This window comes from Ixodes scapularis, unplaced genomic scaffold, assembly GCF_016920785.2.
Source record: "Ixodes scapularis isolate PalLabHiFi unplaced genomic scaffold, ASM1692078v2 PGA_scaffold8__174_contigs__length_109621045, whole genome shotgun sequence".
Taxonomy (NCBI): domain Eukaryota; kingdom Metazoa; phylum Arthropoda; class Arachnida; order Ixodida; family Ixodidae; genus Ixodes; species Ixodes scapularis.
The window spans coordinates 106455110-106481961 of NW_024609883.1; the positions used below are offsets into that span (position 1 = coordinate 106455110).

Below are 26852 nucleotides of genomic sequence, written 5' to 3' on the forward strand. Positions count from 1 at the left end.
GAACTACAAAGGCTCAAAGAGGAAGGTGCTAACAATGCTTCAGGTGAATTTTGTGTATCTGGGACTCGTAAAAACTATAAAAACCTAAGTTTAAACTTCAAATGCATTTCTCTCTGTTTCACGTTTTGGCAGAAAATGTGGTATGAGGAAAGGTATCATTGTACATTTTGAAAGTTTAAAGACTTCATTCAGTGGTGTCCTGGACTGAAATCTACTGAGGGACAAGTTAAGATACTCATAATCTGAAAGAGCTGACTTCTTCATGATGAAAACTAAATATTTCAAAACACCAAATTTGTGAATATTTTTTGCGCTTTTTGGGTGTTGTTTTTCTATAAGCTACATGTTCTACAATTAAATTTCACCTTAACTTGCACTATGGATATTCTACTTCACATTAACACAAAAATTTTCTGGAATGTAATTATTATTTACTTCTAATACATTTCCTAACAAGGTCGCTTTTTTCTAGAGCTTGTTAAGCGTAGTATGTTCTAAAATTCGCCTGCAAGACAAACTTTAGATGTCATCATTCCTAATAAAGTTCAATTCAACCTGAAAGTTTGAATCAATTTGAGGGAACGGTTCAAAAGTTGACCCTCCCAGGCCATGTACCCCCTTAAACAAAATACGCAAGTTTTTATGCACCCCGGAACTATTGGGCCTCCCCTGGTGGAACGGCAGTTGACCCCCTGTGGGTCCAATTTAGACACTCCACGGCCCCTGTGGGACCTTACCTACGTCGGCCCGATATCGTGTCCCATTCTTGCCACGGTCTCCGCACGACACTGCGGGTCTCAAACTTGACACTTTATTCTCTTCTTTTTTTAAAAAAAGGGTCCATCGTAAGGAGAGAGGGGTGCTCTTGTGTGGCAGGATGGGTAGCTATGGACACGGCAGGTCCTCTTCTACTTCCAGCAGACGTGGTCCGTACAGCAGGACGTACGCGGTGTGCCAGTCACCTGCGCGCAATATATTGGTCTAAGGTTACTAACTCATCAATGAATAAAGGGGGGGGGGAGGGGGGGTTCAGGGGCAGGCTATGGCAGCGCGAGGGTTCTAAAAGGGAGAAAAAAACAACCGCATCTCCACATGGTGAACGATGTTAATTGGGGCGAAGCTCTGGCGGTGCTTGTCTGCGTAGACGCTGAGCCGCAGCATGCCGAGCCTTTCGTTCGTTTTCATCGATGTCGTGCTGCGGTCAAATGCTCAAATGCGTATATAACCACATTTCATACCACACATTCTCTTTCTGACTTGGATGAAAACGAATGAAATGCTCGGCATGCTGCGGCTCAGCGTCTACACAGACAAGCACCACCAGAGCTTCGCCCCAATCAACATCATTCGTTACGTGGAGATGCGTTTTTTTTTTTCCCCCTACACGAGCACACGCTCACGTGCTCGTGAGCATGAGCACCCGACGCCGAACATCGGACGGACATACGGACATGGCTAGCCATTAAGGAGCTTTGCCCCTAAAAAGGGGTTTACACAAACAATGATGATGATAACAGGCGCTGCCCGGTACCAGTGTCACCCCAATTCCAGGCTTGCCGTAGCTTGCGTGCTAAAGTGGTTAAAGCCTCCCACAGCCAAGGCTAGCCACCGCGGTGCGATTCGTGCTTTGCAGCGTGACGCGCATTGTTGGGCGTGCATTGTATCACAGAAAATTTTTAAATGGACGGTCTGGATCGAATTTGGGACATATAGCTGTCCCGACAGGGACGACGCGGGACTCTGGATGCTTAGTAAAAAGTCGGGACAGTCCCGCAAATTCCGGGACAGTTGGAAAACCTAGGTGGATCAATGTCTCAATGGGGTCACACATAGCCGTGCGCTCGTAAATCAAGAACCTTTTTTAACGCACATGCTGGAAGATGTGACTTTTCTCGCCTCGAGCTTCCATATACAGTCACTGTATACGACAGCTTTAGCCGCCAGAGTAGCGACACGAAGCGAAAAAACCTAGGTCCACAATGTCGGAAGCCCCAATGCGCTCTCCATCTTGAGCCTGAAGATTAGCACGTTAACAGTGCCACTGGGGGCCTCTTTATTAGTATGGCTTGTTTTACCTCTCCACCCCATTCATGGAAATGCGGTATAAGTTAATAGAAGTGAGTGAAATCCGCATAAAAGCATGGTTCGCTTACCGGGATGGGCATATCCGAATACGGGTGCCTCACTCACCAAATGTTCAATGCACGCGGGGACACGCACTGACAATTTCAACTGCGCGCTTTTCGAGAAGCGAAAAAAGCAGACGACAGCTACTCGGCAATTGTCGGCCTCGACTGGCTCCGTTGGTTGTTACAGAAACCCGTTGCTACGGTACTGCGCGGGACCAACTGCAGCAAGAGGTGGCACAGGAGAAAACATAGCATTCTACCAACTAAAGCCGACTACACAGAGGCTCCGGTTTTATCAGACAGCGACCATCTTGTCTTTGCAGAGACACTTTTCGTGCGCAAACGGAACGGCAACTAGCCACCAAGCGGACATTAAGCAATTTTTTTTGTCTCAGCTGAATAATGCTTGTAACATCTCCAAAAAATGCTTTGTTCTAATGGACAGTCACATGTAAATAATCACTACAAGATCAAGCCACAAGCAGCTTTTTTCAGTTTTGGGTAAGTTACTTTCAAGTAGTAGTGCTTTGCAGTTGCTTTCAGATAAAAGTAGCAAAGGTATTGTTACAGTTACTGCAATAAAAAAGTAATTTGTCACAGTTTCTTTTAAAGGTAATGGCATTACTTTTAAGTTACTTTTTCATAAGACTAAACATTATAAAAAAATTGAAGGTCCCTTTTATTACAGAAAGTGCAAGAAAAGTTGGTGCAAGCTCGCACAGGGTAAACGGGACACTCAAAATGTAGGAACATGTCATTTCTAAAGTCGAAGGAATGGCTAGATTATACTCATTCAATAATGATACAATGCCAAAGAAACTGAAAATTAATGCCATTACTCTTGTAATTTCTTCAGAAAAAATAATAGAACAATGGTGACAAGTTACACTTTGAAAAGGTAGCACATTAAAGTTTAAAGTTACCAAAAAAAGTAACAAAGAGTAAAGCGTTACTTGTAAGGCCTTTAGGTTACTTAGTATGTACACTGAGTTTCCCAATGTTTAGAGCTCTAGTAATTGCAATAATCAATTTAAGAATGTTGATCCTTTTTGTTTGGCGACCGAGCAACACTGTCCAAGTTAGTCACACCATGGTGCCCATAAACCCCACGTGATCATATTTAGTCAAACGCTCGCCTTGCCATGGTACAATCGTACACTGCCATGCTACTATAGTCCGTTGCAACCTAAGAACGAAGGGAGAGGGTAAGACTGGTTGGGGAGGAGGAAGCAGGCGGAACGCTAAAGAGAGAAGGAGGTTTCCCCCTCTCTTCTCCAGCGTTCCGTCTGCTTCCTCCTCCCCGGCCCGTCTTACCCTCGCCCTTCGTTCTTAGGTTGCAACGGACTATAGGCTACTCCAATGCTATTCTGCTACTCTCGTTCTTGCCTTCTTACTCTTTGACCTTCTACCCTGCACGCACGTGCGAGATCGTCACGGATGATGGTGAGTTTGTCCATGACCATCTTGTCATCATTGCTGGAGCTGGTCGCTAGCGGGTCGAAGCCAAACGACCACCTTCCGACATCTCTCAATAACAATCCCTCTCACCGCTGCTGCGATCAGTGTTGAAGGCTCCGACGAAGCAAGTGACGCTGTAGACGTCTTCGTCTTGAAACTGTGTGCTCAAAACGCACAGCGTAAACGAGGAAGCTGAAGGCAAGACACTGAGAGAGCCAAGTCTGCGAGTGCGTGCAAGTGGACACCGCGTGTTGGCCGAATGACGTCACCGACCCATAAACCATGGCAGCCTTTTCAAATGGGGCAGATCTCAGGGTCCAAGACTTATCTACAAAACTATCGGGCATTTTCAGAACAAATTTAGCAAAAATTTAGGAACATGCAGTGGGTCCTAGCACTATTGTTATCTCATATTTTGATTTGGCGCGTCCTAACCCTTTTACGACCGGCTTCGATGTCATGGATTAATGCGGAGCTCAGACATGCTGAAATGACACCCAAGTTAGTGAGAAAGTCTACTAATTGGAATGGACAATCGAGACAATCTGGGTGCTCTAGGGGCCAGAACCCATGCTCCGGGTCGGCGTAAGTTTTCTCCCGGGATCCAGGCATCTGTGGCTCGCCACTTTTAGCTGCAGATGTCTCGAGGTGGAATAGAAAAACAAATCTCCAAGGGCACAATATACTCTAGCTTCTCCTAGATTATTGTGCGCTCGCAGATTACGAAGAAAAAGACACAAACGGCCTACTCGGCCGCCTCACCTCCTCCGGAGAGCTTGAGGATCTCGTCGGCACTGACCAGCGACACTTTGTCGTCGTCGCACTTGAACCACTCGTCTGAAACACGAGCGTGAAGTCGAACGGTCAAGATCGCTCCCATCTGCAAATCTTAGCAACATTCAACGTGCGCCATCTCCGCAAATCTCGTTGCCACGTTACCTCTACAGCAGCTGTTCCTTAAAGCCGCAGTCACGCAGCTGACAGATGATATGAAAGACACTCTGCTGCCACTGTCTGAGGCATGTTTTTTCTTTGTTTGATGGTGACACTGGTCGTACAAAGACCGTCGGCAAACGCGTTCAAAGCACACATACGTAATAGGTTGTCTGCATGGAACGTGCTCGAGGTATGTCCCCAAATAATTCTGTCACAACATCTGCAGTGAACACCGTGTCTTTTGTAGGATGTGTGAAGACCATGACTGCGACTTGAGGTTTCTGCTCGGAAAAATGAACCAACAATCATCTACGAGCCAGTGGAGCCATGAACGTGCATTAACTAGATAGAGATTGAGACAAACAGTTTAAATGGCCATGGCAGCCCTGCACAGGGATCGGGTCAGCGAGAGAAAATAGTGAAGACGCCGTTCCCAGGTAATGCGCATTAGCCGCCTTCAATATTACTTTCTCGGCCGAAACTGGGTCTTAGCATTGGCGCAAATTTGGAAATATTTCGCTCCTTAGGATTTTATGGAAAACAACTGTACCAATCCTTCCATAAATTTACTACCGTGCCACAAGAAAAAAAGAGTTTGTTTGTAAACTACAAAGGCATTTCAGGCACCAACTCATTGCTGAATGCACTGTTGCATGCGAGACACTGCGTGCAACAGTGACGGGCGTGCAGTTGAAACGCCCAGTCTCAAAAACACCAGCGCGCGGATCGTTTCCCTCAAAGGCCAGTGAACACTTCTGTGAAAGGCGTCAGAATCTGTGTCTACATTCTGGAGAACGAACGTAAACACCGACAGCATTCGTGGGAAACCTAGATTTCCCGAGGCTAAAGCAAACTATGGAAAGCGAGTTCATTTTGTAGTTTTAGCAGTCAGTGAACGGACCTCGTGGCCCGTAGCTATGGCTGTAGCAAATCGTATAGCGAGACAAAGTACAAGGTGTCCCCCCAAAAATTTACTGGACTTTTTTTACCGCAAAGATAAACTACACATCGCCGAACACTAATTCTCCACCCAAAGGTGGCGCTGGCAGTTCGAACCAGATTGCAAAGCTTCGGAACAAACCGATATCCTATTCCAGGGGTTCTTAAACTTTTTGGCCTCATAGAACCCCAGGAAGCCTCAAAAACTGCCGCAGTACCCTCCCCTCCCCCCACTTCCCCTCCATATTTGCTGACCGAGAAGCAACAGATGCTCAATTGTAGGCAATTTTGCTTGTGTTGCTTCCCATATATCCCCACCATATCAATCGCAATGTCAGTACAAAGTGCGATGAAGGCGCTTTGCATGGTCCTGCCGCGTAGCCTGTGGCAATGGGGGGGGGGGGGGGGGGGGGGTTGCAATTAGGGTGTTCGCGGAACCCATGAGACCAGCTCGTGGAACCCCTGTGTTCCCCGGAACCCAGTTTGAGAACCCCTGTCCGATTCAAAAGCTATCAGTGATTTTCGGATATTTTCAACTCGAAAATGGCAGCCAACAAACATTTATAACTTTAAAAAAAAATAACGGTTACTTCTGAAACTTTTGCATCTGGTTGAAACTGCTAGTGCTACATTTGGGCGGAGAATGAGCGTTCGGCAATGTGTTGCTGGTGTTTGCGATGGAAAAAAGAAATGTATAAATTTTAGCGGGGGGGGGGGGGGACGACGACGACACGCTGTACAAAGCACGCCCACGCCACATGGGGCACGCCCACCTTCTTTCCGCCTGATCCAGGCGACGTAGTGTCCCGTCGACGTAGACCTGCCCTTGTGCGTCAGCACCGCCTGGAGTTCGTAGTAACCGCTGTTGTTCGAGCCCGGGTCTGGGAAGAAAACAGCGCCTTACCGTCAGGCCGTGGCTGCAACACGTTTCCAACGCCGCGCAAAAGGACGGCGAAGAAACCTACCGTCGGGGAAGGAGTAGGGCTCCTGCTTGGTCCTCTTGCTGGAGGGAGTAGCTTCGTCCGGATGCTGCAGTTTGAGCTGCAACGCAAGTTCAGACACGCACTCTCCTCACGCATCTACACAGGCCATTATGGTTCCATACCACCCGTGCACAAACTTGGGAAAGTAATCCGTTACAAGTACCGGATTGCTTGGAATGCGTTGCTTTTTCAAGTAATTTCGTAACTGCTACATTCCTTGTTTGTGGCAGTATTTTGTAATGTAATTTCGTTTCAAAATATTGGTCCCTGGAATTCTGGCTGCAGAAGTCCAGGGGTCATTTGCAGTTGCCGTAAGCTAGTAGGATGGCAGGTGTGGTTGCAGCTTTTGCTGCCTTGGAAGTTTACAGGTGAACGGAGGGCACCTACATTTTTTCTCTTAAATACTACAACAGTTTATTTTTATGAGGACTACAATAATGAAGGCATAAGAGAAATGAAAAGTAGTGTTTCGGAACATTTTTGAAAACATCAAAATTATTTTTATTGTTTTCTTGACAAGCGTACGGGAAAAGTAACGTGAAACTATGTTGTAACGCAACGAGTAAAGTAATCTGTTAATTTTCAGCGAAAATAATTTGTAACGGCAATCCATTACATTTGAGACTCGGCCATTTGCAATTATAATCCATTATATTATTCAAGTAATAGGCACAAGCCTGCCCGTGCATTTCTCTAAGAAAGCCCTTAAAATCTGGGATCAAAATGGGCATGCAACATGCACATACAGCGAGAAGTTATTCACGACTTTCGAGTAACTCAGAGGTCAAAAATGGTTGCAACGGATGAGCAGAAGTCGCCGTTAATGCAGAGATACGAACGAATCGTGTGCCCGTCTGATTAAAATGAGAGGCACCTGGATTAAATTAGTGCCAACTGAGATTAAATTCCTCGGCACTCCAATTAAATTGGTGTACAGACACATTAAGTTTGGGGTTGCTCGGATTAAAAAAGCTGGCGCTCAGAAAAAACTTGTAGTGCGATGTCGTCGAGCAGGAATCAGGGGACCGAAAACGAGGACGCACTGAACACACTTTTCGGAGGTGGTTTCCAGGCATCGTCCACGGACGAAGGTCGAAGAAAACTCTCCGAGCTGTTTGACACGATCGGCAGAGGTACCGGAAATGGCTCTGAATATGGTGACCGACAGCTTAACCCCTTGCAGGTACAGTATTTTTCTTAATAGTAGATGTTTCCCAGTGGCCCGGTTTCACTTTCAAAGAAATAGCATAAAGAAAGGGTCGATGCACATATTTTTTCTTAATTATCTAGCAGGAGCACAAATGGTGCTTGTAAGCTGCTCAGGTTATGCAGCATCAAATGGAAATATTGAAGGCGAAAAGTTGTCGCCTTTCTTTCGTTCGGCTTAATTTTGGCACGTCCGCCTCCACGACATTCGGGTGGTTTGAGATACTTTAAGGAACTTCTGTACTGGATGGTAAGCTCTATTCTGAATTTAATAGTGAGAAACATTAAAAGTCTGAATAGGAAAAGCCGGCAATGCGATTACCGCTACTGCCAGAGCAGCCATCGTGCAAAGTGACCATCTCGCACATACAGTGCAACCCGTTTATAACAATACCAGATATAGAGTTTCTAGACTGGAAATGATCCGTTTCTATTCCAGATACAACGATAATCGGTTATAGCGATTAAAATTTCGGGTTTTCTCGTTCTCGTTATAGTGGGTTGCACTGTATCACTTGCGTGAAGAGTTTAATTTCAAAACTATAAATATTTCAGCAAAGCGAAACACCGTGCAAATACAATGTTTATAGTTCACCAAATGTGTAATCGCTGTTGTACACGTACGGCAGCGACCGTCAAGGGGTTAAAAAAACGCGGAATGTGGCCCAATACGTCCACGCTCGTCACTTTGCGATTCGTTCTTCGGTGATCTTGTTGGGAAACGCCACACACTCACTGGCTGCGAAGAGATAACAAGAGGCTCGGCCATGCCCCATGTTCCTATCAGGGATTATAAGAACTGTCCCAAAGTACGCACGTGGCCGCCGTTCGAGCCACACGCAACATCTCGTCTCTGCCGGAGAAATTGCAGGTGCCAGAGGAGCACGACTTTGCGGGACTTGCCTTCTGAGCCACGTCGAGCTTGCGGTCCTCCTCCTCCTTGAACTTTGTCCGCATCGGGATCAACTTCTGCTGCAGCGCCTCCGAACACAGCTCAAACATGTCCAGCTGCATCGTGAACTTGATGTCCTAGAGGCACAGAGATGCAAAGGGATGCCTCATTTCGCTAACTACGGTCGTTGGAGTAGTGGCCGTATGGCACGTGCACGGCATGAACGGTGAAGCTTGGTGCCCATCATTACTCCGTATCAGTAAAATGGAGTAAGGCACCGATGCCGTGTCTGTGTCGAGACTGTTGCACAGTGAACGGACCCGTCCCGGCTTTGCGTCTCTGTGCCAATGTAATCTTGCGATTCGTTTAGTGTCGAGGAGTTACCAAATAGCCTATGGAAGCCCTTTAACCACAGCTGTGCAACATTCAACCCATCGAGGTGGCTCGCAAATATGACAGAGAGATCTGGTATCGGGAAAACCGGAAAAACTGAAAAACTCACATATTTTAGGGTTTGGGATTGCATTTTGATGCAGGGTCAGCATAAACAGAGCCCCTTTAAAGAGTAGCACCTCGGTGGCCCATTTCTTGCGATGGGCCAACGAGCCGGTGCTCTGAGGTCTGGCAACAGTCCATTGTCTCGCCAATGTTTTGAAACTACCATATTTACTCGCATAACAAACACGCCCCACCAAAAGTAGTACCAATATTTGAACTTCCTTTTTCACTCGCATAATGCACGCGCTTCCCATTTTCGGCTTGCAAGTCTCGAATAGCGTCCAATTTAGCTAGCCACCAAGTCAGTTTTCTTTTGCCGCCAAGCAGTCAGCCCAAGTCAAACCAAGCCAGGCCGCTCTCGTAATGGCTGCAAGCGGCCACAAGTGCCTAGTTGCGGAAGTGATCAAATGTGAAACCGAGCGGCGTGCACACTTGACGAAGCTTGGGTCAAGGAATCGCCCAGCCCCGGACATTCTGCGCCTATCGGATGCATTGATGTGAACAAACACGCCACCGTCGTCTGTGGTCTGCTTTCGGACAGCGAGCGAAAGTAGTTAGACCTAAGAACGGTCGCGTAGTCCTTCGTGCTGAGTGAGCTTCGTAGGGTGCCTTTTTGTTCGGCAGACGGCACGCCAGAAGCGCCCTAAAAAAGGTTTGCAATTTATAGAACATGATTACTGTGGCGCGCCCGCGACCAGCCATCAGTCGAGATGTGCTACAGTACCCTGCCATGTCATATTGGCACCTAAAATGACATTTGAGCAAAGTGTATAAATGCCAAAATTTTACCTCCCATAACGAAGGCCCCCCCCCCCCCCCCCCCCTAAATAGGGGCCCCCCCCCCATTTTTAGGGCGGTTGGCCCCCCTAAATATGGGTCAATTTTGCGCCAAGCCAATACGGTACTTTTCACCCATAATGTCTGCTTGCACGTGGCCCCTGCTTGCAACTTTAGGGTGTAAGCTTCGAGACTGGGTGATGGAATGCCACCCTGCAAGGAGTGCAGCGATAAACAAGCCTAAAACGGAAGTTTAAATGCGCCAAAATGTTAACAAAATAAAAAAAAAATTTTTAGTATTAAATTGTTTTAATTTTACCACCCTAAGATGCTAATTGAACTCGTTCCTACGAACAAAGTTGGTTTACGCAGAACGTGCTTCCGCGGCATTAATCGAGGCTTGTAGTGGATGCTCTAGTTCTTTATAAATTTTTCCTCCGTTACAGCGTGTTATTTTATCGCAAACTTGTCCTTGTCAATGCAATGGTGGGCACGTCCTAGATTTCTTTCTTTCATTCCACGAACTGTTTGAACAGGAACGCTGCAATGCCGAACAGTTAGTACAGAGCAGCGTGGTAGAAACGAGTAGCTTTGTGTATACCTGCTAATTGGAGCAGTGGTAGAACGTCGAGCTGTAACGATCGTGGGGTCGTTGGATGCCAACCATTAAACGTGTTCCGCATTAAAAGAGAGTGGAAAGAGTGGACCGCCCACCTTGAGGATCTTGGCATTGACGGCCCCCTTCTCCTTGTAGAAGAAGCGGACAAACTGGATGGTCAAGTAGGCAGGCAGGCGGCTGATAGTGCTCTGCGAAAAAATGCGAACAAATAAAATACATAAAGCCCGAGAGGACTTTCGGAAAGGTCTCTTTACAAGAGACGCTTGAGTCGTATCGAACTCCACAAATGCTGCAAGGGTGGTCCAGAATAAACGATACCTACTTTGCTTACACGCATGATATACATATCCTTGTAGGTGCTTTAGTTTGAAATCATAAGTGCTATGTTTCGGTCACCAGTAAACCTTTTTGATAACCATTTTATGGGTTTGCTCGCGCTTAGGAGCTACTAAAGTTGGGAAAACATTCCGACGTAAACGCATCAATGAGGTACAAATATACATTAACTCGTTCGGAAAGGCTCACCATCTTTTTGTACTCGGCGTCTCTGCCCAGTGTTGGAGACATCTTCCTAATGGTTTCCAAGAGTCTCTGCAATCGTCGGAAGAGAAATAAATCTGTTCAGTTTCTTTTTGGCTACAAAAGTTGGGCTTCTTTTTGTGCATCGGTACTGCAAGCACTGGCAAAATTACTTTCCAGGGAAGTGCCCCAAAGATGGCACGGAAAAGCAGGAAAACACTCACGCTCTTGAGACCCGCATACATGTACTTGACATCTGCAGGAGCAAAGTGGACGTAAGGTTAGGCTGACGTCCACCAGGGGTCCCCACCCAACACCTCTTTGGTAACAACGCCATAGGGCTAGTTAAAACTGCAATTTGGGCAAGTTGGTGGTTCGCACTTCCGCCGTTACGGCACACAAAAGCAGATGCACGGTTTGCACTGGCACAAGAAAGGGACACTCGCGCAGTGCCGACAAACAACCATTTCTTAATTTGGTCGTTGCTCACTCTTCTCCTTTGACACATCAAGATACCATTCCAAATTTCTGTTACTGTCTTTTTGAACTTGTGACTAAGTTACAGAACTCCCGACAAGTTTGGGGGCGTTGGCAGTTTCTGTACGGTCCCAATTTTTTCTTTTCTTTTGTGGGTCTAAAAGCTTCCGACGATCTTATAAACAACGATTTCTCATAGATAGTACATACATTTGATCGTGCAAATACCAGGAAACCTTCGATCTAGCGAAATGCAGTTCCGGGGTCACCTCAAAGATGGCACCAGCGTGTTCTCTCATCATAAGCGATGACAAGAACTCGGTTCTAACCAAACGCGAGTGCGCGGAAGGGCTCACCTTGAGAGATGAAGCAGCTCAGCTGTAGAAAGTGCTCCGTGGTTTTCGTCTCCGGTTCATCCTCGGACTCTATGCACTTGAGCCTGGTTGCAGCTGGCGTTAAGGGACCTACACATTCAACCGATAGGACAACTCGTTTGGCCGATGGGACACACAGTGCTGGCTGTGCCCCTGGAAACCTTTCCTCAATCCTCTTTAGAGTGCGTACGAAACAAATGGGAGATAGGCAAGGGCACGGGAAATTCGGGCGGGACGAGGAACGGATCGAGTGCGCGGAGAGAAGCCCAGAACATACTCCGCGTGAAGTGTCAAAACGCAATCGTCGCACCGTCACTTCACTCCGACCTGGGAGTACGACAGGGGTGGATCCAAGGGGGGGCGACGGGGGCGGCCACCCCCCCCAAACATAGTCGACCCCCCCCCCCCCCCCCCCCTTCTCGGAGGGCAATCTGCCATGGGTGAACCCCCCGGTGCACAAGAAAGAATGGGAGAATAGTGTCTTTACAAATTTTCCGTCCCCCCCCCCCCCAAAACGAAGTTCTGGATCCGCCCCTGGAGTACAAGCAGCTACACTGGGCAGAGGCCAAAGGATGGGCTATGCTCGTGATAGATCAAGGTTCAAATCAACCGACCAAATAAACAAAGTGTTGTCCTCCCAGGGTCCAATTTTGGTCACCGCGAGAGTGAGATGTAATTTGCATCTTGAGAAGCGACATAAGATAGCATTCGTAACTGTCTCTTAACGCGAGCGAAGTACTCGGTTTGTTCGCTACGGAGTGTCGCTTGTGGGAAAAAATTAAACGAGGAAACGCCGTACGTTGTCTGCAAACAGACCCGAAAGAAAGTTTATCGTCCGCTACAAACTGAGCGCCGCAGCGAGGCAAGATTTAATGTGGGCTAAAATTGTAATTGTCCGCTATATCCCGTCGGAAGCCATTCTTGAGTGGCGCTTTGATTGAAAATCTTGAGTTGTTATGCCGCCGTACATAAGCTGACGTCAACTGGTGGATGAAGGAGTATGAAGGACAAGTACATCGGAGGTTACTCAAAACCTCTCCCTCTATTCGTAGGTTGGTAAGACGTTCACACCCCAATATAGCCCCGTTACGAACGCGCGAATGGGTAAAAAATGTCTCCTTGGTCAATTACACGCAAGCTGTGGCACCACATCCCATCGGCAGCGCACAATGTTCTCGCTTTCACCTTGACCAAAATAGTAGCCCCAATGCGGGGGCCCCCTTGACGGAATGACTGACGCTTTTAAAAGTGCGTTCCGAGGGCAAAGCTGCCCCCGAAAGGATACGTGACGTCGAAGATGCCGCCGAAATACTGATCCACGAAGTTGGAATACTTGGTCGGCTGGGCGGCCGTCGTTTCCGTGGCCGCCTGGTCTCCCGCCGGCAGCTTCTGTTGCAGCATTCGCACCATCTCCGTCCAGCACTCGTTGGCGTCCTGCGGACACAGACGACAAACGTCCGTTCATTGGCTAATCCGGACTGTGAGAGCTTACATTAGCCAATGTGAATAGGCCACACGCAATATTACTGTCAGCCATCATGCCGTGCCATTCGGAGCAGCTGCATTGGGGGGCTTTTGCTATCTTCCGCTCGTGGACGGGGTATATCTGCATTCGACTTGGTTTGTGTGACATTAGGACAGTGTTGTCACACATTTAATGGGTTGCTATAGTCTTTCGTTTCGGTGCAACGAAGGAAAGAAAGACTGCCGCAAGATCATGGAAAAGGGATGGCCAGCAACGAGGTTGCGATACTTATTACTGAAGAAATCAACTGGCCCATCTAGATGAGTGAACGGTCTCTATCGAAAAACCTGCGTATAAGGTTTGAACTGGACTGACAGCACGTGACACTATTTTAGACCTACGACTCCCACTTTGCCGGTAGTCATAGACCTCTCGTGGAATCACTATCGGTGCTGGGGTCCTCCAAAATGGTGGAAACTTGACAACTGATTGTAGGTATTATACTAAATGGCGCCTCTTTCTGCATAATCGACGCCAATGTTGTACTTGATCATTGGGGTGCCCAGTCTCGCAAAGGCAGCCACTCTAAACTCTAACAATACTGAGCAGATCAGAGTCAGTCTTATTAGCCGAGCAAATTGTAATTTTCATGCAACCATATTAGAGAACGTTGTTACAAGTGCAGCTAAGCTAAGGGTATTGTCACTACAGATGCAAACCATTGCTGGAAACCTACCTTCCCACTTTTCTACAACCGCGTAATAAACTTCTTGCGAGAATGACAATTTTAATGGATATGTTCACCTAATCATAATCGCAACCCTTTTACGGGTAACATACCTGCAGGCTGAGCTCTCTTTAGATTAGCGATTCGGCACTGCTATCGGCAGTGCTGTTATGGTTGTGGAAATTACTCCGCCGTGGATATGACACTGCTGGGAGAAACAGCCGTTATGGCTGTGGATGCGGCTCTGCCGTAGACACTGCTGTTATGGCTCTGGATACCGTCATTACGGCTGTTAGGGACAACATAACTATGGACGACCATGTCCGGGCGGCCTCTAGGAGCGCGGCTCGGTGACAAACAATATTGTTCGGGTCGTTCGTTACCGACATAATCGGGTGCCATCGGCGAACAGAAGAAGCGTGGGTAGATGAGCACCTGTTGCGTGAACCCTCCGTGCTCGGACTTCTCGGAGAAGCGCGGGAAGGCCATGTGGAGGACTTGCAGCATCACGATCGGCGGCACCACTGCCGACCGATCCATGACGCCGTAGAGGTCGCGGAGGGCGGCCGTCACCGACTGGGCACCCACACCGCTCGTCCGAGACAAGTACAGCTCTCCTTGGAACCTGGGTGCACACGGCGTGAGCAACTGCACTACGCAAGAAAGTTGGTGCAGACTCACTTTGCCAGTGCCTCCTTGAGCTCCGGCACGGTGCGGAGACACTGCACTGTGGCGTTCATGTAGCATGTGTTGCCCAGGTTTGTTAGGCCCGACGGCAGGTCCAGCTGGGGACAGATCGGAGGTCACAGCGTGCACACTTGAAGGCTGCTTCACACACTTGCGTTTACTTACGACCAAGTGTGACCTCTTCAGACAAGAGAACACGCTGGCACCGTCTATCGCGTAAAACACTTAACAGCTCTGCATATTTTTTTTTTTTTGTGCGTCACTTTGTTTTTTGTTGGTTCGAAAAACTTTTGACAAGATCATAAACGACCATTTCTGATATCTGCATTCGATCTCGCGAATACTGCCAAACCTTCACTCTAGTAAAATGCAGTTCCAAGGGCACCGTCTATCCGGTAAAACACTTAACAACTCTGTAGTGTTCCCAAAATCAATTTTTCTACTGGGTTCACGTGAGGAAAACCTTAGGGTATGTTACGGAACACAGAAAATTTCAGGTTGATACGCTACCTAAATCAAGTTGGAAACAATCTTTGGAATATTTATTTACTTACAAAATGTTTGTAAGACATTTTCCAACATTCAGGTATTCGAACGACAGGCCGCCATATTTTGTTAGTGGACTGCATCGCAGAAATAGTCGCGTGCGGCTTTAGGCAGGATTGCATATGTCGTTATGGTGCGAGAGCTGCCGAAGTTACGGAACCCTACGCGGGTAAGCAACCATCTCTGCACTTTCAAAGCAGGGTCATGCGAGGTTTCTTACAGCGGTGGCGAGTTCGCTCTCAGACATGTCCTCCATGAAGACGGGTTTCTCCGCGGGCTCCGACGGCAACGCCTCCTTGCTCCCCATCAGCAAAACCACGGCACCCTGAAACGCGCAAGGACGTGTTGGCCGTGCTGAAGGGCTCCAACCGCGACGACTCCTCCGGACTTACGTCTTTCAGCTTGATGTTGCCCCAGTCGTTGTCCTGTAAGGGAGCCGAGAAAGCGAACAGGTTGGTCGTTCATATCTGGACGGCGGACATTCGTGCCAGGATGCACGAGCGTGCATTCTCGAGGGACGCCTGGAATGCGTCTCCGTTTGGTGCGTTTAGCGCGTTCTCAAATGTTGTCCCTCAATCCCCGCCTGATTAAAGCTACAGAAGCGTCACGCTATTGCCCGGTGAATACGGCAGACGACTGTTCTGCCGCAGGCTGCTGACTGGCTCGACATTCTACGGAAGTTTCTGCAGCCACGAGTAGGGACGCCGCGACGACGGTGACACCCGCGCTCGCTCATGCCTTTTGCCAGAATTTTCAGGACCGACCGCTAGGGTCGCGACGTCCGACACCATGACATGACGGTTTCTGTGATATTGCTTGCTGCCATTTTGGGACCGCTTTTGACGCATGGGCGGTGTAAAACGCTGAACGCACCAGTCGGAAACGATGTTCAGGCATTGCTGCGAAACTGAAATGGTCTCGGTGACGAGACCACGTCGGTTACTGCATGCAGAGATGGCAGTCCCGAGGAGTTAGCGGGGGTACCTTGAGTACAGCCCCCTTGACCATGACCTTCTGCCGGTCCGGCTGGACCCCCGTGAGTGCGAACAGCTGGGCCTTGAACACCATGGGCTCCTCCAGGGTGTCCACTTCCACATCCGAGAACGTCTCCTTGCCCCACTTGACCTTCACTGTCCGGAAAAGGAGGGAAGGCTGAGGGTCGGATTGGAGGACGCACCTCCTAGATGATGCTGTTTATTTTCCATTTGTATGAAAGGTCGGGAATGAGGAAAGAATGCTTCAAAATGAAGCTCGACAAGTTTTCTAACTCATGGGCACGGGTTGCACGACGGATGACTACAAAAAAGATGTGCGCGAAAACTGTACACCCTGATATCACGTCGCTGCGGCGGCGCGGTTGTTGGCATGGCACATGCATAGATGCCTCACTTGATGCGGTTTCTGTGCATGCACAGGCTTGTTTGTGAGGAGAGTGTCGGTCTATAGAGCAATTAAAATAAATGTTGAAAATGAACGCTGGTACCAGAACAACCACTACGGCACGTATGTTAGAAATGGTCAGTTTTGTAAAAGCTTGAAACAAAAATCTTTTGTAGAAGTTGCGCCTAGATCCATGTTACTGTTGCTAAAGTGTTTTAAAAGCCAAGGATGTCGAAGCATTTGAAGGGTGCCAAAAACAACAAATCATATAAAGTTGCAACTATTCAGATAGCCCAGTCGTAATAACAGTACGGGTCATTGATCAACTATCATAGTGCGAACACGGCAAAGTGAGACTTTAGAGTAACGCGATTTTATGAATCAACTAATTAAATAAAAATAAAGAGAAAACCTCAGAAAAGCGCCCTAACGGTATTGCAACATCCTGCCATGATTCAGCAGGCTTTCTCCGTCTACCAAAGGGTGGCTCGCTGGTTATTTTCGCCTTTCTATCAGGCAGTTAGCTACGATCTGGCCTTTTCAGCTTGTCCGTTTTCTAGGAGCTCACAGATCGACCGAGTTGTGGAGATCGTGTTATGCGGACTTTGAAACCTAGGTTACCATACTCGCGGGGGAAAAAAAAAAGCAGCTCCCTTGGCGTTCGAAAGAGGGACGAGAGAGCGATCGGGAGGGTGATGAAAAATGCCCTCACCTTTGAACATATTTGTGAGACTGGCTTGGCCGCTGCTGCAAGAGACGGGGAGAACACTTTACCGCTGGCTTTCAAAACTCCCCAGTCATGTAGCCTCGGCGAACGGCCGGCGAATGTTATCTGCGGTTTTGCGAACAGAGCAGCTTAATCGAGAGGACCACTGCACAGGCGCGCGATGATAGTTTACCTGAAGCCGGCGAAAATGAAGGGAATTCGTCGATTTCAGGAAAGAAAGACTTCAAAGAGCGCAACGATGCCCGGAGAACTCCACATACACCGCAAACTTCAATCGTGTGTTTCAATCAGAAAAGCGGCTTGCCGCAGTCCCGCAGTGTCGTAGGTCGTATTTGCTCTCTTACTTTCCGAGGTAAACATGGTTCCAATAACTAAACTGAATAGTGTACACTCAATAAAGTGTATTTATTTTAATATTTTGGGAACGACTTTAAGGAAAGTATTAGAAATCTTTTTGTTTTTTTCTAACATTTTTTGTTGCAACGCATGGCAGTAAACATCAAGGCAAAAATAAATAGACAAATGAGACAAATAAATAGTAACAAATTTTATTGAATTAGGTGGTGACATGCGCTACCTAGCTAGTGTTGGATTTTGACCGTTAATATATAAACATGTATATAATAAAGGTAAATCAAATTTTTTTATTAGTTCAAATTATAAAAAACAACTTAAAGCTTATATGCCACTGGCTGGACGAAATTTGTTTTTCTCCGCTTGAATTACCAAACGAAGTAAGTTTTATAGCCAAACATAGACACATCCGAAGCTATTTTTGAAAGCGTCATTGGCGTCATCTATCGGCGCCTTTTGAAGAGTGACAGCAGCACGTATGTGCCAGTGTATCGCTTGTTTCGCTCGCTTGTTTCTTCACTTTGCACTGTGCACTGCCGACTGCCGTCCCGGAGCGTAGCTGTTGTCGCAGGAATACTCTTCACCTGTTCGCTTCGGTAAGGTGAGTAAAAACGTTTGCTCATTTCGAGATGATAAGACTGTGAGATCGCGAGCTAGCAGTGACTTTTTCTCGAGTTGGCTTTGACAAGTCCGGCAGGATGCCACAAGGCCACATACTCCTCGATCACAGCGCGAGACATCGCGATAAAAACAAGAATGAAGAAACGAAAAAGTCCTTGAACTCTTTTCGGCAATAATTCAGCGGTACATACTGAGACGTAATCATTTTCAAGATTCAGATACTTCAACAACCGGTCGTCTGGCTTCTTGTCGGCGGGACCACCGAAGTCAGCGACCCAAACGAAGCTTGTTTTGTGCCCGTTTGTTTTTATTTTAAAATTCGTAGAGGCGCTTTCGAAACCAGCCGCATGTATCCACACTCAACGAGCGTGACACTTGGACAACTCTCTGTTACGTGTCCGTTTTGCTCCTCGGCCCATGAAAAGGCCCGTGTACTACGTGCGGCGAATTCTCAAGAGGACCTGTTGCGCTCAAACGTCCCGAGGGAGTTTTTGTTTTGTTTCGAAGCGCTTCAAGTTTTCGGTCGCGCTTGTTTCGTGCGTATCTGCGGAGCGAGCGAAGCCGAGGCTGCAAGCGCGAGGCGTTTGCTTTAAAGTGCTTTAGTAACTACCCAGAACATGATATGGACCCCGCAGGTTCACAGTAACAAACAATAACAATGTGAAAATAAATAAATAAGTCAACAGTTGGCATAGGATATTGGGCCGCTTACAAAAGAGCAGGGTAAAAAGACGTTTCCTCACTTTTTTTTTTAATGATTTTTGGCAAAATTACGGATCCCCAGATAGTCTATATTACTCTTCAGCATTTCGCCGTGGCGTGCCAGATGCCCTTCGATCTATGGTATGACATCGAAAATTTACGTATCAAATCGCACTGCTCTAGCATTATTTTGTTTCAGTACAATGAAGAGTTTTCTCATAAAAACTTCTGCAACGTTCTTTTTTTAAATTAAACTTAACAAGCTCTCTCTTTTTTTTTTTTCTTTTTTTTCTGAGGGGGGGGGGGGGGGGGGGGGGTTGCTTTCTGGATGAGCTCCAAAACGGTAGAAGTCTACAAGACACCTTATTCGTAATTAGCACACCACATTTATGTTTATTTTTTATTTTTTACATTGAGGGTATTGTACGATATAATGCGGGAGAGGAAAAAGCTCAGAGCCGAGCTGAAAGTGTATTATTTAGATGGGTGTTTGATTAGATTTTAAAACATGTCCGCGCAAATAATAGGGGTTTTGTAACACGGGAAGGGCGGACAACTGCAATAGAAAGATGGCATTGTCAGCCCTGCTCTTCGTAGTACACAAAATGGGGGGGGGGGGGGGGGGGGGGGGGGGGGGGGGGGGAGATTATAAGCGCCGTGCAATTTAGGTTTTGATGTGACTTAGAGGAGGGAGAAAAGTAATTCAAGTGCAGGCTGTCCTCGGAACAAATATGCACAGTTTTTACATCGCAAAAACAAGCTACGCATTGCTATGTTGAATTAACCTGAGACTGGGGTAGAAAAGAAACATCAAAACGTAGAAGGCACAGAAAATAGACAGGACGACGTCTCACGTCTCTATTTTCTGTCCCTTCTACGTTTTTGACGTTTCTTCTCTACCCCAGTCTCAGGTTAAATCAACATGGTTAATATTCACCAGCTCGCCTGTACCCTTACGATTTTTTCTACGCATTGCTGAACGCCCAGTCTTCGGCAAAATGTAGCGCTGTTCACGATAACTTGGCGAACGGAACGGAGGCGTACTGGAGTTGCTAATGAGAGACAGGGCTGGGAAAGAGTGAGGGAAAACTGCTGAGAACACGTGTGGTTACAATGCAGTATTAGAGGTTTAGACACGTTCGTGGGATTTGTTTATCTTAAAACGGGGACTGATTCGAAAGAGGAAAATGCGCAGCACTTGACGTGTACTTCCAAAGATGTTGGAGAAATTGGCTTATATCGGGAAATGATTACCTTGGGAGACACGTATGCACACTTCGACGGATATACAGATTCAACACGGAAGATGCTATTAGAATTTTGTGACGCTTTTAGGCCAAGAAAAATGCGATGGAAAAATAACGCGCGAGAGAAACAATTCGCACTCAATAATTGATTGTTGTCTAATGTCTAGCAAATTGTATACCAAATTAGGACACATGCAAATATATTAGGAAGGCACGAAAATCTTGGGAAGTGATGATAAGCAAATTAAAATAAGATTGGTCCAGCAGGACCAGAGTCACAAATTCTTGAATGAGAAGGTAGATGGACCCTAAACGACGACCAACTGCAAGAAGTATTAGAACAAATTGAGACTGTAATATCCAGAGAAAAAATGTACATACGACGGTTTAGTAAACACCTTTAAAAGAGAGTTAGAGAAGTTCAAAATCAAACCAAAGAGGAAATAGGAGAAGAAAACACACACCGAAAGGCTGGTGGGACAGAGAAGTTGAGGCGGTCATAGCAGGTCGACAACAGGCCTAAAGGGAACACAGATAGGCGGAGAAAAACGGGGACACGCCCGCTGAAGTAGCATCGAAACGGGATACATTTCAGGAAAGGAAAAGAAAGGCATCTGCTCTAATCCACGCCAAGATCGGTAGAGCTGGAGTGCAGTGGATGATAAAGGTAAATCAAAACGATAGGAATGCAGACAAGAGGTTCTGGGAGCACATTAACGCGCAGGGGTGGAGGACAGAAGGGTTCCATCGTTCATTGACCACACACGAGGGGACAAGTGAAGAGGGCGAGGATGCGAGGGAATTCATTAGACGAACAATCGAGGGCAACATTCGCAGAACTTTTGAACCGATCGAGATTGGGCAGAACACAGCCAGCAACACGGCACAAGACGAGAACATTAACGAGACGACTGAGAGGACCACGGGAGAATGGGACAAAGCAGAGAGTAAAGCACCTTTCTCCCCTTTATCAGAGTGAACTCTGGAGAGGAGACGATCTGCTCTCCAGCATTTGCTGGGGAGGATATTACACAATTTTCCATTAGGTGCGCAGTCATCTCCGCTTCGGTGATTTCTCTGATCAGGCCATTGCCGCTTCTACCAATGACTAAACTTCTTTTTTTTTTTTTTTTTTTGCATTACATTTAGAGTCACGACAATGAACGCCCAAGTGTCCTGATACCACCCTGTTTACATTGTAATAGTGTTCAGGCATCTGCCAGTCTGCCCTGTGCCCACAGGAAAGCGGAATGGAATAAACAACTTTTTCTGTGCATCCTGCATCCAACAAATCGATTGTGATGTAAGATTTCTTTAATATTGACATTTCTGCAAAGCTTAGATAACTTGTTAGGGGGCAGAAAAGACAACAGTGACGTCTACTTGCTTTTCTATTTTCTTTAAGCTATGGGAGACTCTATGTAAATACGGAACCACAGCGATTTTGTTTCTTCTTTATTTGGAAACGTCTACCGCATCTACACCGCCTTCTATTTTATTTTCTTCAATAAAGTGCCGCGACCGACGTCAGTAGGTGTTTCGGATACCCCGCTATCCGAAGGCGGGAAACCTGAGCGCCAAAGCTAACTCGTGCTCGATGGGAACAGGATTTCTTTAAAACGTTCGTGAAGCACAGATTCACGATGCCCCCTTTTTCCCAATTTGGAATGGGCAGGATAAAAGTGGCTTTAGTCCACGGGGCTCGTTTCGACGCAACAGTGAAAGAAAATACGTTAACATACAAAACGTCGTGTTCATACGACTCAACATCCCTCTGTTTATCAATCACGTTTATTTTACCTGAATCAAAATTTTTAACCATATATAACAATAAATATATTTGAAGTTGTTGGTACATACGTGTAAATAGACTAGCTTGAACTTTAGAACTATATACTGTCCTTTCTTTCTTCGTGTTTAAGTGTTGTTTTAAAGTTTAAGCGGATCTATTTACACGGTATCAAAATATTGTCGCGAAGTGCTGTAGGTCGCATAAAATACCCGTGATTGGTGAAACTTGGCGTCGCAGTATTAAAAGTTAAATTGTGGTTGTGTCCTTGAACTAAGGAATTAGTTACAGCGCATAAAATCATGAAATGGGCACCCCATGCATTTGTGACCGGAGTTGGAACCTCCGGGCGTTCGCCGCTAGTCGGCGAGAGGCGGCGTTCTAGATTGTGCTACTCTTTCTTTTTCACTGGATTGTGCTACTTTTTTTTTTTTTCATTTAAATGTGAAATCTATTTAGATTTTACGTTTACATATTCTATGCTTAAATGGTAAAACAAAATGGCTAGGTGGCGTAAGCTACCGCCCGATCCAATTCATCCATCCATCCATCCTCTGCTTCGAAGGTGTATATAGTGCTCCATCTCCCGTCTGCCTGGAGAAGGAGAAAAACTCCTTCCTCCCTTTTTATCGCGTCCGCTTGGGGGCGCGTCAGTAGAAGGGAGGAAGACGCGCCGTTGATACTTTTTTTCCTCCCTTTTATCTTAAGAGTGTTGGGCTCTTATAGGTCATGTTCAAATAAAAACCTCGGTTAGTACAAATACCCTCTCAGGGTAGGCTCCTCCCAACTCTTTCCTTTTTAGCAGAGCGAACCCTGTAGAGGAACTGTAGGAGCGTATGCACTTGGGCTAGTTGGTGATCCATGTTTGTGAGGGTAAAGGCGCGAGGGTAAAGTGTGAGGTAAAGTGTGAGGGTAAAGGCGAACTCCTGTAGAGGAGTTCGCGTCCTCTTTAGCCTTCGCTCTATTAAAATGGTAAGATGTGGTTGAAGCTTCCCGTGAACTCTCTTCACATCGGAGGTAGTTCCTGCCTTTCGCCGCAGCTCGATGAATCCGCGCCTAGAGCGTTTTAGCTTCTTCAGAGGAGGAACCTCAACTTCTCCATGTGAACCTCTTAGCTCCGGGATCGAGGTGGAGAAATTTCCCCACTATTTATGACCATAGGGCATGAGGCGCCGCACGCCTGTAGAAACATTGTAAAAGAACATAAAGATAAAATACTACAAACAAGCAACGCCATTACATTGCATTCTCGGCGCTGCTTTATAGCCTAGAGGATAATGGGTCCAATCAATTGCTCGGAATCTTTTAAATAGAGCGTGAAACAGGAAAGACGCGAAGATGCAACGAAAGCGCGGCCCCCGGAAACTCGTTCCAGCGTTCTTGCTAAGAATCTAGTCAGTTGCAAGTTTTTTTTTCTCTTTCTCGTTTTTTATTTAGAGTTGTAGTACACTAATATCTAGAATTAACAGGAAGAACGATAAGCCATAAATTGATATTTTGATTTCTTCTTACATTTTACGCGTCCCAAGTTACACTCTTGAGTTTCCCCTTAATTGCGCTCTGAGCCCTGTTCTCTCGCAATTTCGTTGAAGGTTAAACTGGTCTTCGACCCCTTCGTTAAAATAAAAGAATGAACCTCGGTCGGGTGAAACACGGCTCGCCTTGTTCGCCGTGTTTCTTTACTGCGCTGTCTTATAAGAATATTTCATTGATATGAAATATGACTCTCCTTTACGCATGTTTCTGTACCAAACAACCATGTTTTCTAGGAATCGCCGAAGTTCTGTACTTTTCTTTTTTTCACCAAATTTGATTTATATTTATGTTTTGCCTTTTTAAAGGAATACTAATTCTGTCAACGTTATAAGTGACCAGTTCTCGTACAGAGAGCGTTGGTTTAATGATCAAACATACTGCGGAACCTTTTCTTGGGCTAGCCGATCGGTGGCGCCAATATGTTTTCTCGTCGTCGATTGCGAGGCAGTGGGGGTGCTCAAATCTGTGACACAGCGTATTTGTTTAGACTTTGTTTGCTGGGAGGAAAGGTGTGCCTCCGTTGTGTCCGGCTCTAAATAATCTTTTTTTTTTTTTTATATATATATAAATGGGAAGGTTTATGTTGGACATGAGCACCCGTCACTGGTCGTGGGGTCGACGGTTGTGGTTGCCGATAAAAACGGTGGGGCAGTATTGTAGGCGTTACCGGAAAAAAGTAATGAAATATGTTACTCGTTACTTGCAAATAAAAGGAACGCGTTCCCGTTACCGATAAAAAAAAAGTAACGCACGTTACGTTTGCGTTACTCTTTTTTCTATGAATTCTCACGATTTACTGTTTTGGCGGTACAGGTACGCATAACCGCCAGATTTCAAGGTACATTATGTTCATGCAGAAACTGAACATACTTACATTATCTTACAGTTTGACGTGAATATTCGCAAGAAAGAACACAAAGGAAAACGCATAAAAAATATTCACATGGCTTGGCCAGCGATGTGATTGCTGCGCCAATTGCGCCAAACTGCGCCAAGGGGCTAACCCTGCTACATCCTGCTACATTTTGCGAAAATACGGGTAATCTGCGCCAAGCCTGCGCCAAAGGACCACTTTCGGTCGCCTTTCAAAACCGAAACTAAACTGAGTACCGTAATTGAGCATGAGCAATTGAGCCCGACACTAAGTACCCTCCATTAATCGTCCATGCGGTCTTGCATGGTTTTCTCGCCGTCTCGCGTTTCGCGCTCTTGTCTCGTAAATCTCGTCTCGGGCCTTTTTTTTCTTTTTTTTTTTTTTTTGTCTATGATCGACGCGGGTGTGTACGGACCAGGGTGTAAGATAGACAGGTGGGGAAACGGCCCATAGAAGCCTACCGCAGCGCCGTGACCGGATTGTGTACTCGTCTGCTTGCGGGTACCCCCGATTTGCGACAGATGGCGCTGCGGCGAGAGGAAAAAAATTGGAATCGGATTTGCATGAAACTCTATGGGGAGAGCGCGCAAAATAAACCGAGAGCACGACAGTCCTCCATTGAAAATCCACGAGAAATCCTCTCCGTCAGTTTAGTTGGTCGCCACCGGTCGCCTACCCTGAGTGAGAGTTCGCTGTGCTCCACATAGTTGGCGCCACAGAAAAAGAGAAAACCGAGGGGGACACAATCCGGTCGCTCATTTGGCTCTCGTTTCCCCACCTGTCTTTCTTACACCCTGGTACGGACTCTCCGACGCTAGCGTGCCAGGTACCAACCATGCCGTCATGCTGTGAAACGAAACCCCGTTTTTGCGCGGCGGGAGTTACTTTGTGAGCTGAAGCACTCGCTCCTGAAAGCAACGGCTGTAGGAAAACTATATTTGGTCCCTGCCTTCCAGTCAGCGTGGTCGCGCGACGTTGGGCGTTGCCGTCCCCACGAAGCTGCAGATATGGCGCTTTCTAAAATGAAACTAAGTACCGCCGCACGTTCATCAACATTCCTGTTCTTGTTTAAATCATGCGTTGCTACAAAAATCCCTCTTTAACTCAGAGACTGCTGTGTCGAAGTATTGATTACCTATAGGTTTCTCTGGGTGGGTTTTCTTTCGAGAGGGAACCAGGTACGTGAAAGATCTCCCGCGAAAGAAGGTCGATGAAAAGCAGTGAGCTAAAGCAAAGAAGGCAATGTCTGCACGATGAATCCTCACAGCGCGCTTGTTTGTCTCCAGTTCAGTCGTTGCACAAAGCGCTCCAAGAACTTTTTGACCCTGGCTCGCGATGTCTTGCATCGATAGCTCAGGTACTTCCCCCCCCCCCCCCCCCTTTTTTTTTTTTGTATGTTTAGCTTGTACCTTGTTTGCCGGCCTGGCAAGCACACGCCGCTGGACTGTTTATTGTCGTATGCTCGATAGTTACATCTTGCATACAATTTTGGGGATCAGTTGGCGACGGAGCTGAGTGGCATGGTTTCGGTTTCGATCGAACAACCGTTGTCTCAGCTCGCGCGACGAAGCACGCGAAACTGGAAGCCTGCCGAAGTTGGCCTCACGTTCATGCGAACATGATTGCACGACAGAAGCACCAGCCGGGACGCTTGCAATCCATTGTTTTCCGTTTGCTTACTTGTGACTAGAATCTGGCACGTCGGGAACCAGTAAAACGGTGGCAAGCGGTTTTTCGAAATTGCTCGGCAATGTAGCAGCACTGTACACTTGTGGAATATCTCAGGAGTAAAACACAAGCACCGAGTTCCGTCACAACACGCCACATCAGAACACAATGCATCACAAAGTGTCCTTCGTATGTACAGCGCTAAAAACGAATATTTTTATTTTTCTAAGAATATCTGCCCCAAAAGGCACTTTTGCTGTTCCGAAACACTGTCTTGGCTGCTCCAAAGGCCACATTTGCTGCTCCAAAACACTGTTTTGGCTGCTCCGAAGGGTGCTCCAAAATGGCTTAGGCCAATCACATCACTGCTTGGCGCCTAAAAACACAAAAAGAAATTGACGGCGCCTTGTGTCGTCGTCTTCTTACCTTGTCCTGGTCTTTCGGCGCTTGTCTTTTTCCATTATGAACCAACTGGCCCAACTCACCATTTTGTTGAAATTGAAGTGCAATTTTTGTAAGTTTTGGGAAGAACTAGCGAGTAAATAATTAGCGTAAGTACGTTACCCGTTACTCTTACGAAAAAGTAACGAGTACGTCACTGCGTTACCGAAAAAAGTAACGCGTTTCCGCCAACACACCGGAAGAGCTTCGCTATAAAAACAAAATGCTGGGTGTCAAATAAATTTGTGCCTGCGCTTGAGATGTTGTTGCCGTGTCCCCTT

General features: G+C 46.8%; 2 protein-coding genes across 4 annotated transcripts in view; one reads left to right on the forward strand and one right to left on the reverse strand.

The window, feature by feature from the left end:
* Nucleotides 1-795: 795 nt before the first annotated feature.
* Nucleotides 796-17807, reverse strand: LOC8032589 (ubiquitin carboxyl-terminal hydrolase 14). 3 transcript variants are annotated; one of them, XM_029979331.4, is made up of 17 exons: nt 17512-17807; nt 17325-17359; nt 16217-16362; nt 15625-15657; nt 15453-15557; nt 14681-14784; nt 14435-14624; nt 13093-13241; nt 11790-11872; nt 11181-11212; nt 10963-11028; nt 10533-10625; nt 8555-8680; nt 6428-6503; nt 6236-6343; nt 4350-4424; nt 796-962 (listed from the first exon to the last, which is right to left on the reverse strand). In XM_029979331.4, the coding sequence occupies exons 2-17, from the start codon at nt 17332-17334 to the stop codon at nt 886-888; spliced, it is 1473 nt and encodes a 490-aa protein (XP_029835191.1). In that variant the 5' UTR covers nt 17335-17359; nt 17512-17807; the 3' UTR covers nt 796-885. The 3 variants fall into 3 exon arrangements, with proteins under 3 accessions (XP_029835191.1, XP_029835190.1, XP_029835192.1); XM_029979330.4 differs by having other exon boundaries at nt 17325-17444; XM_029979332.4 differs by having other exon boundaries at nt 17325-17356; nt 17512-17644.
* Nucleotides 17808-18134: 327 nt separating this feature from the next.
* The window catches only part of LOC8032590 (ras-related protein Rab-23), a 37520-nt gene continuing 28802 nt past the window's right edge, over nt 18135-26852 (forward strand). Inside the window, exon 1 of the mRNA XM_002410342.5 lies at nt 18135-18294. The gene's annotated coding sequence lies outside the window, so the exon portion shown is untranslated. The remainder of the gene's footprint in view (nt 18295-26852) is intronic.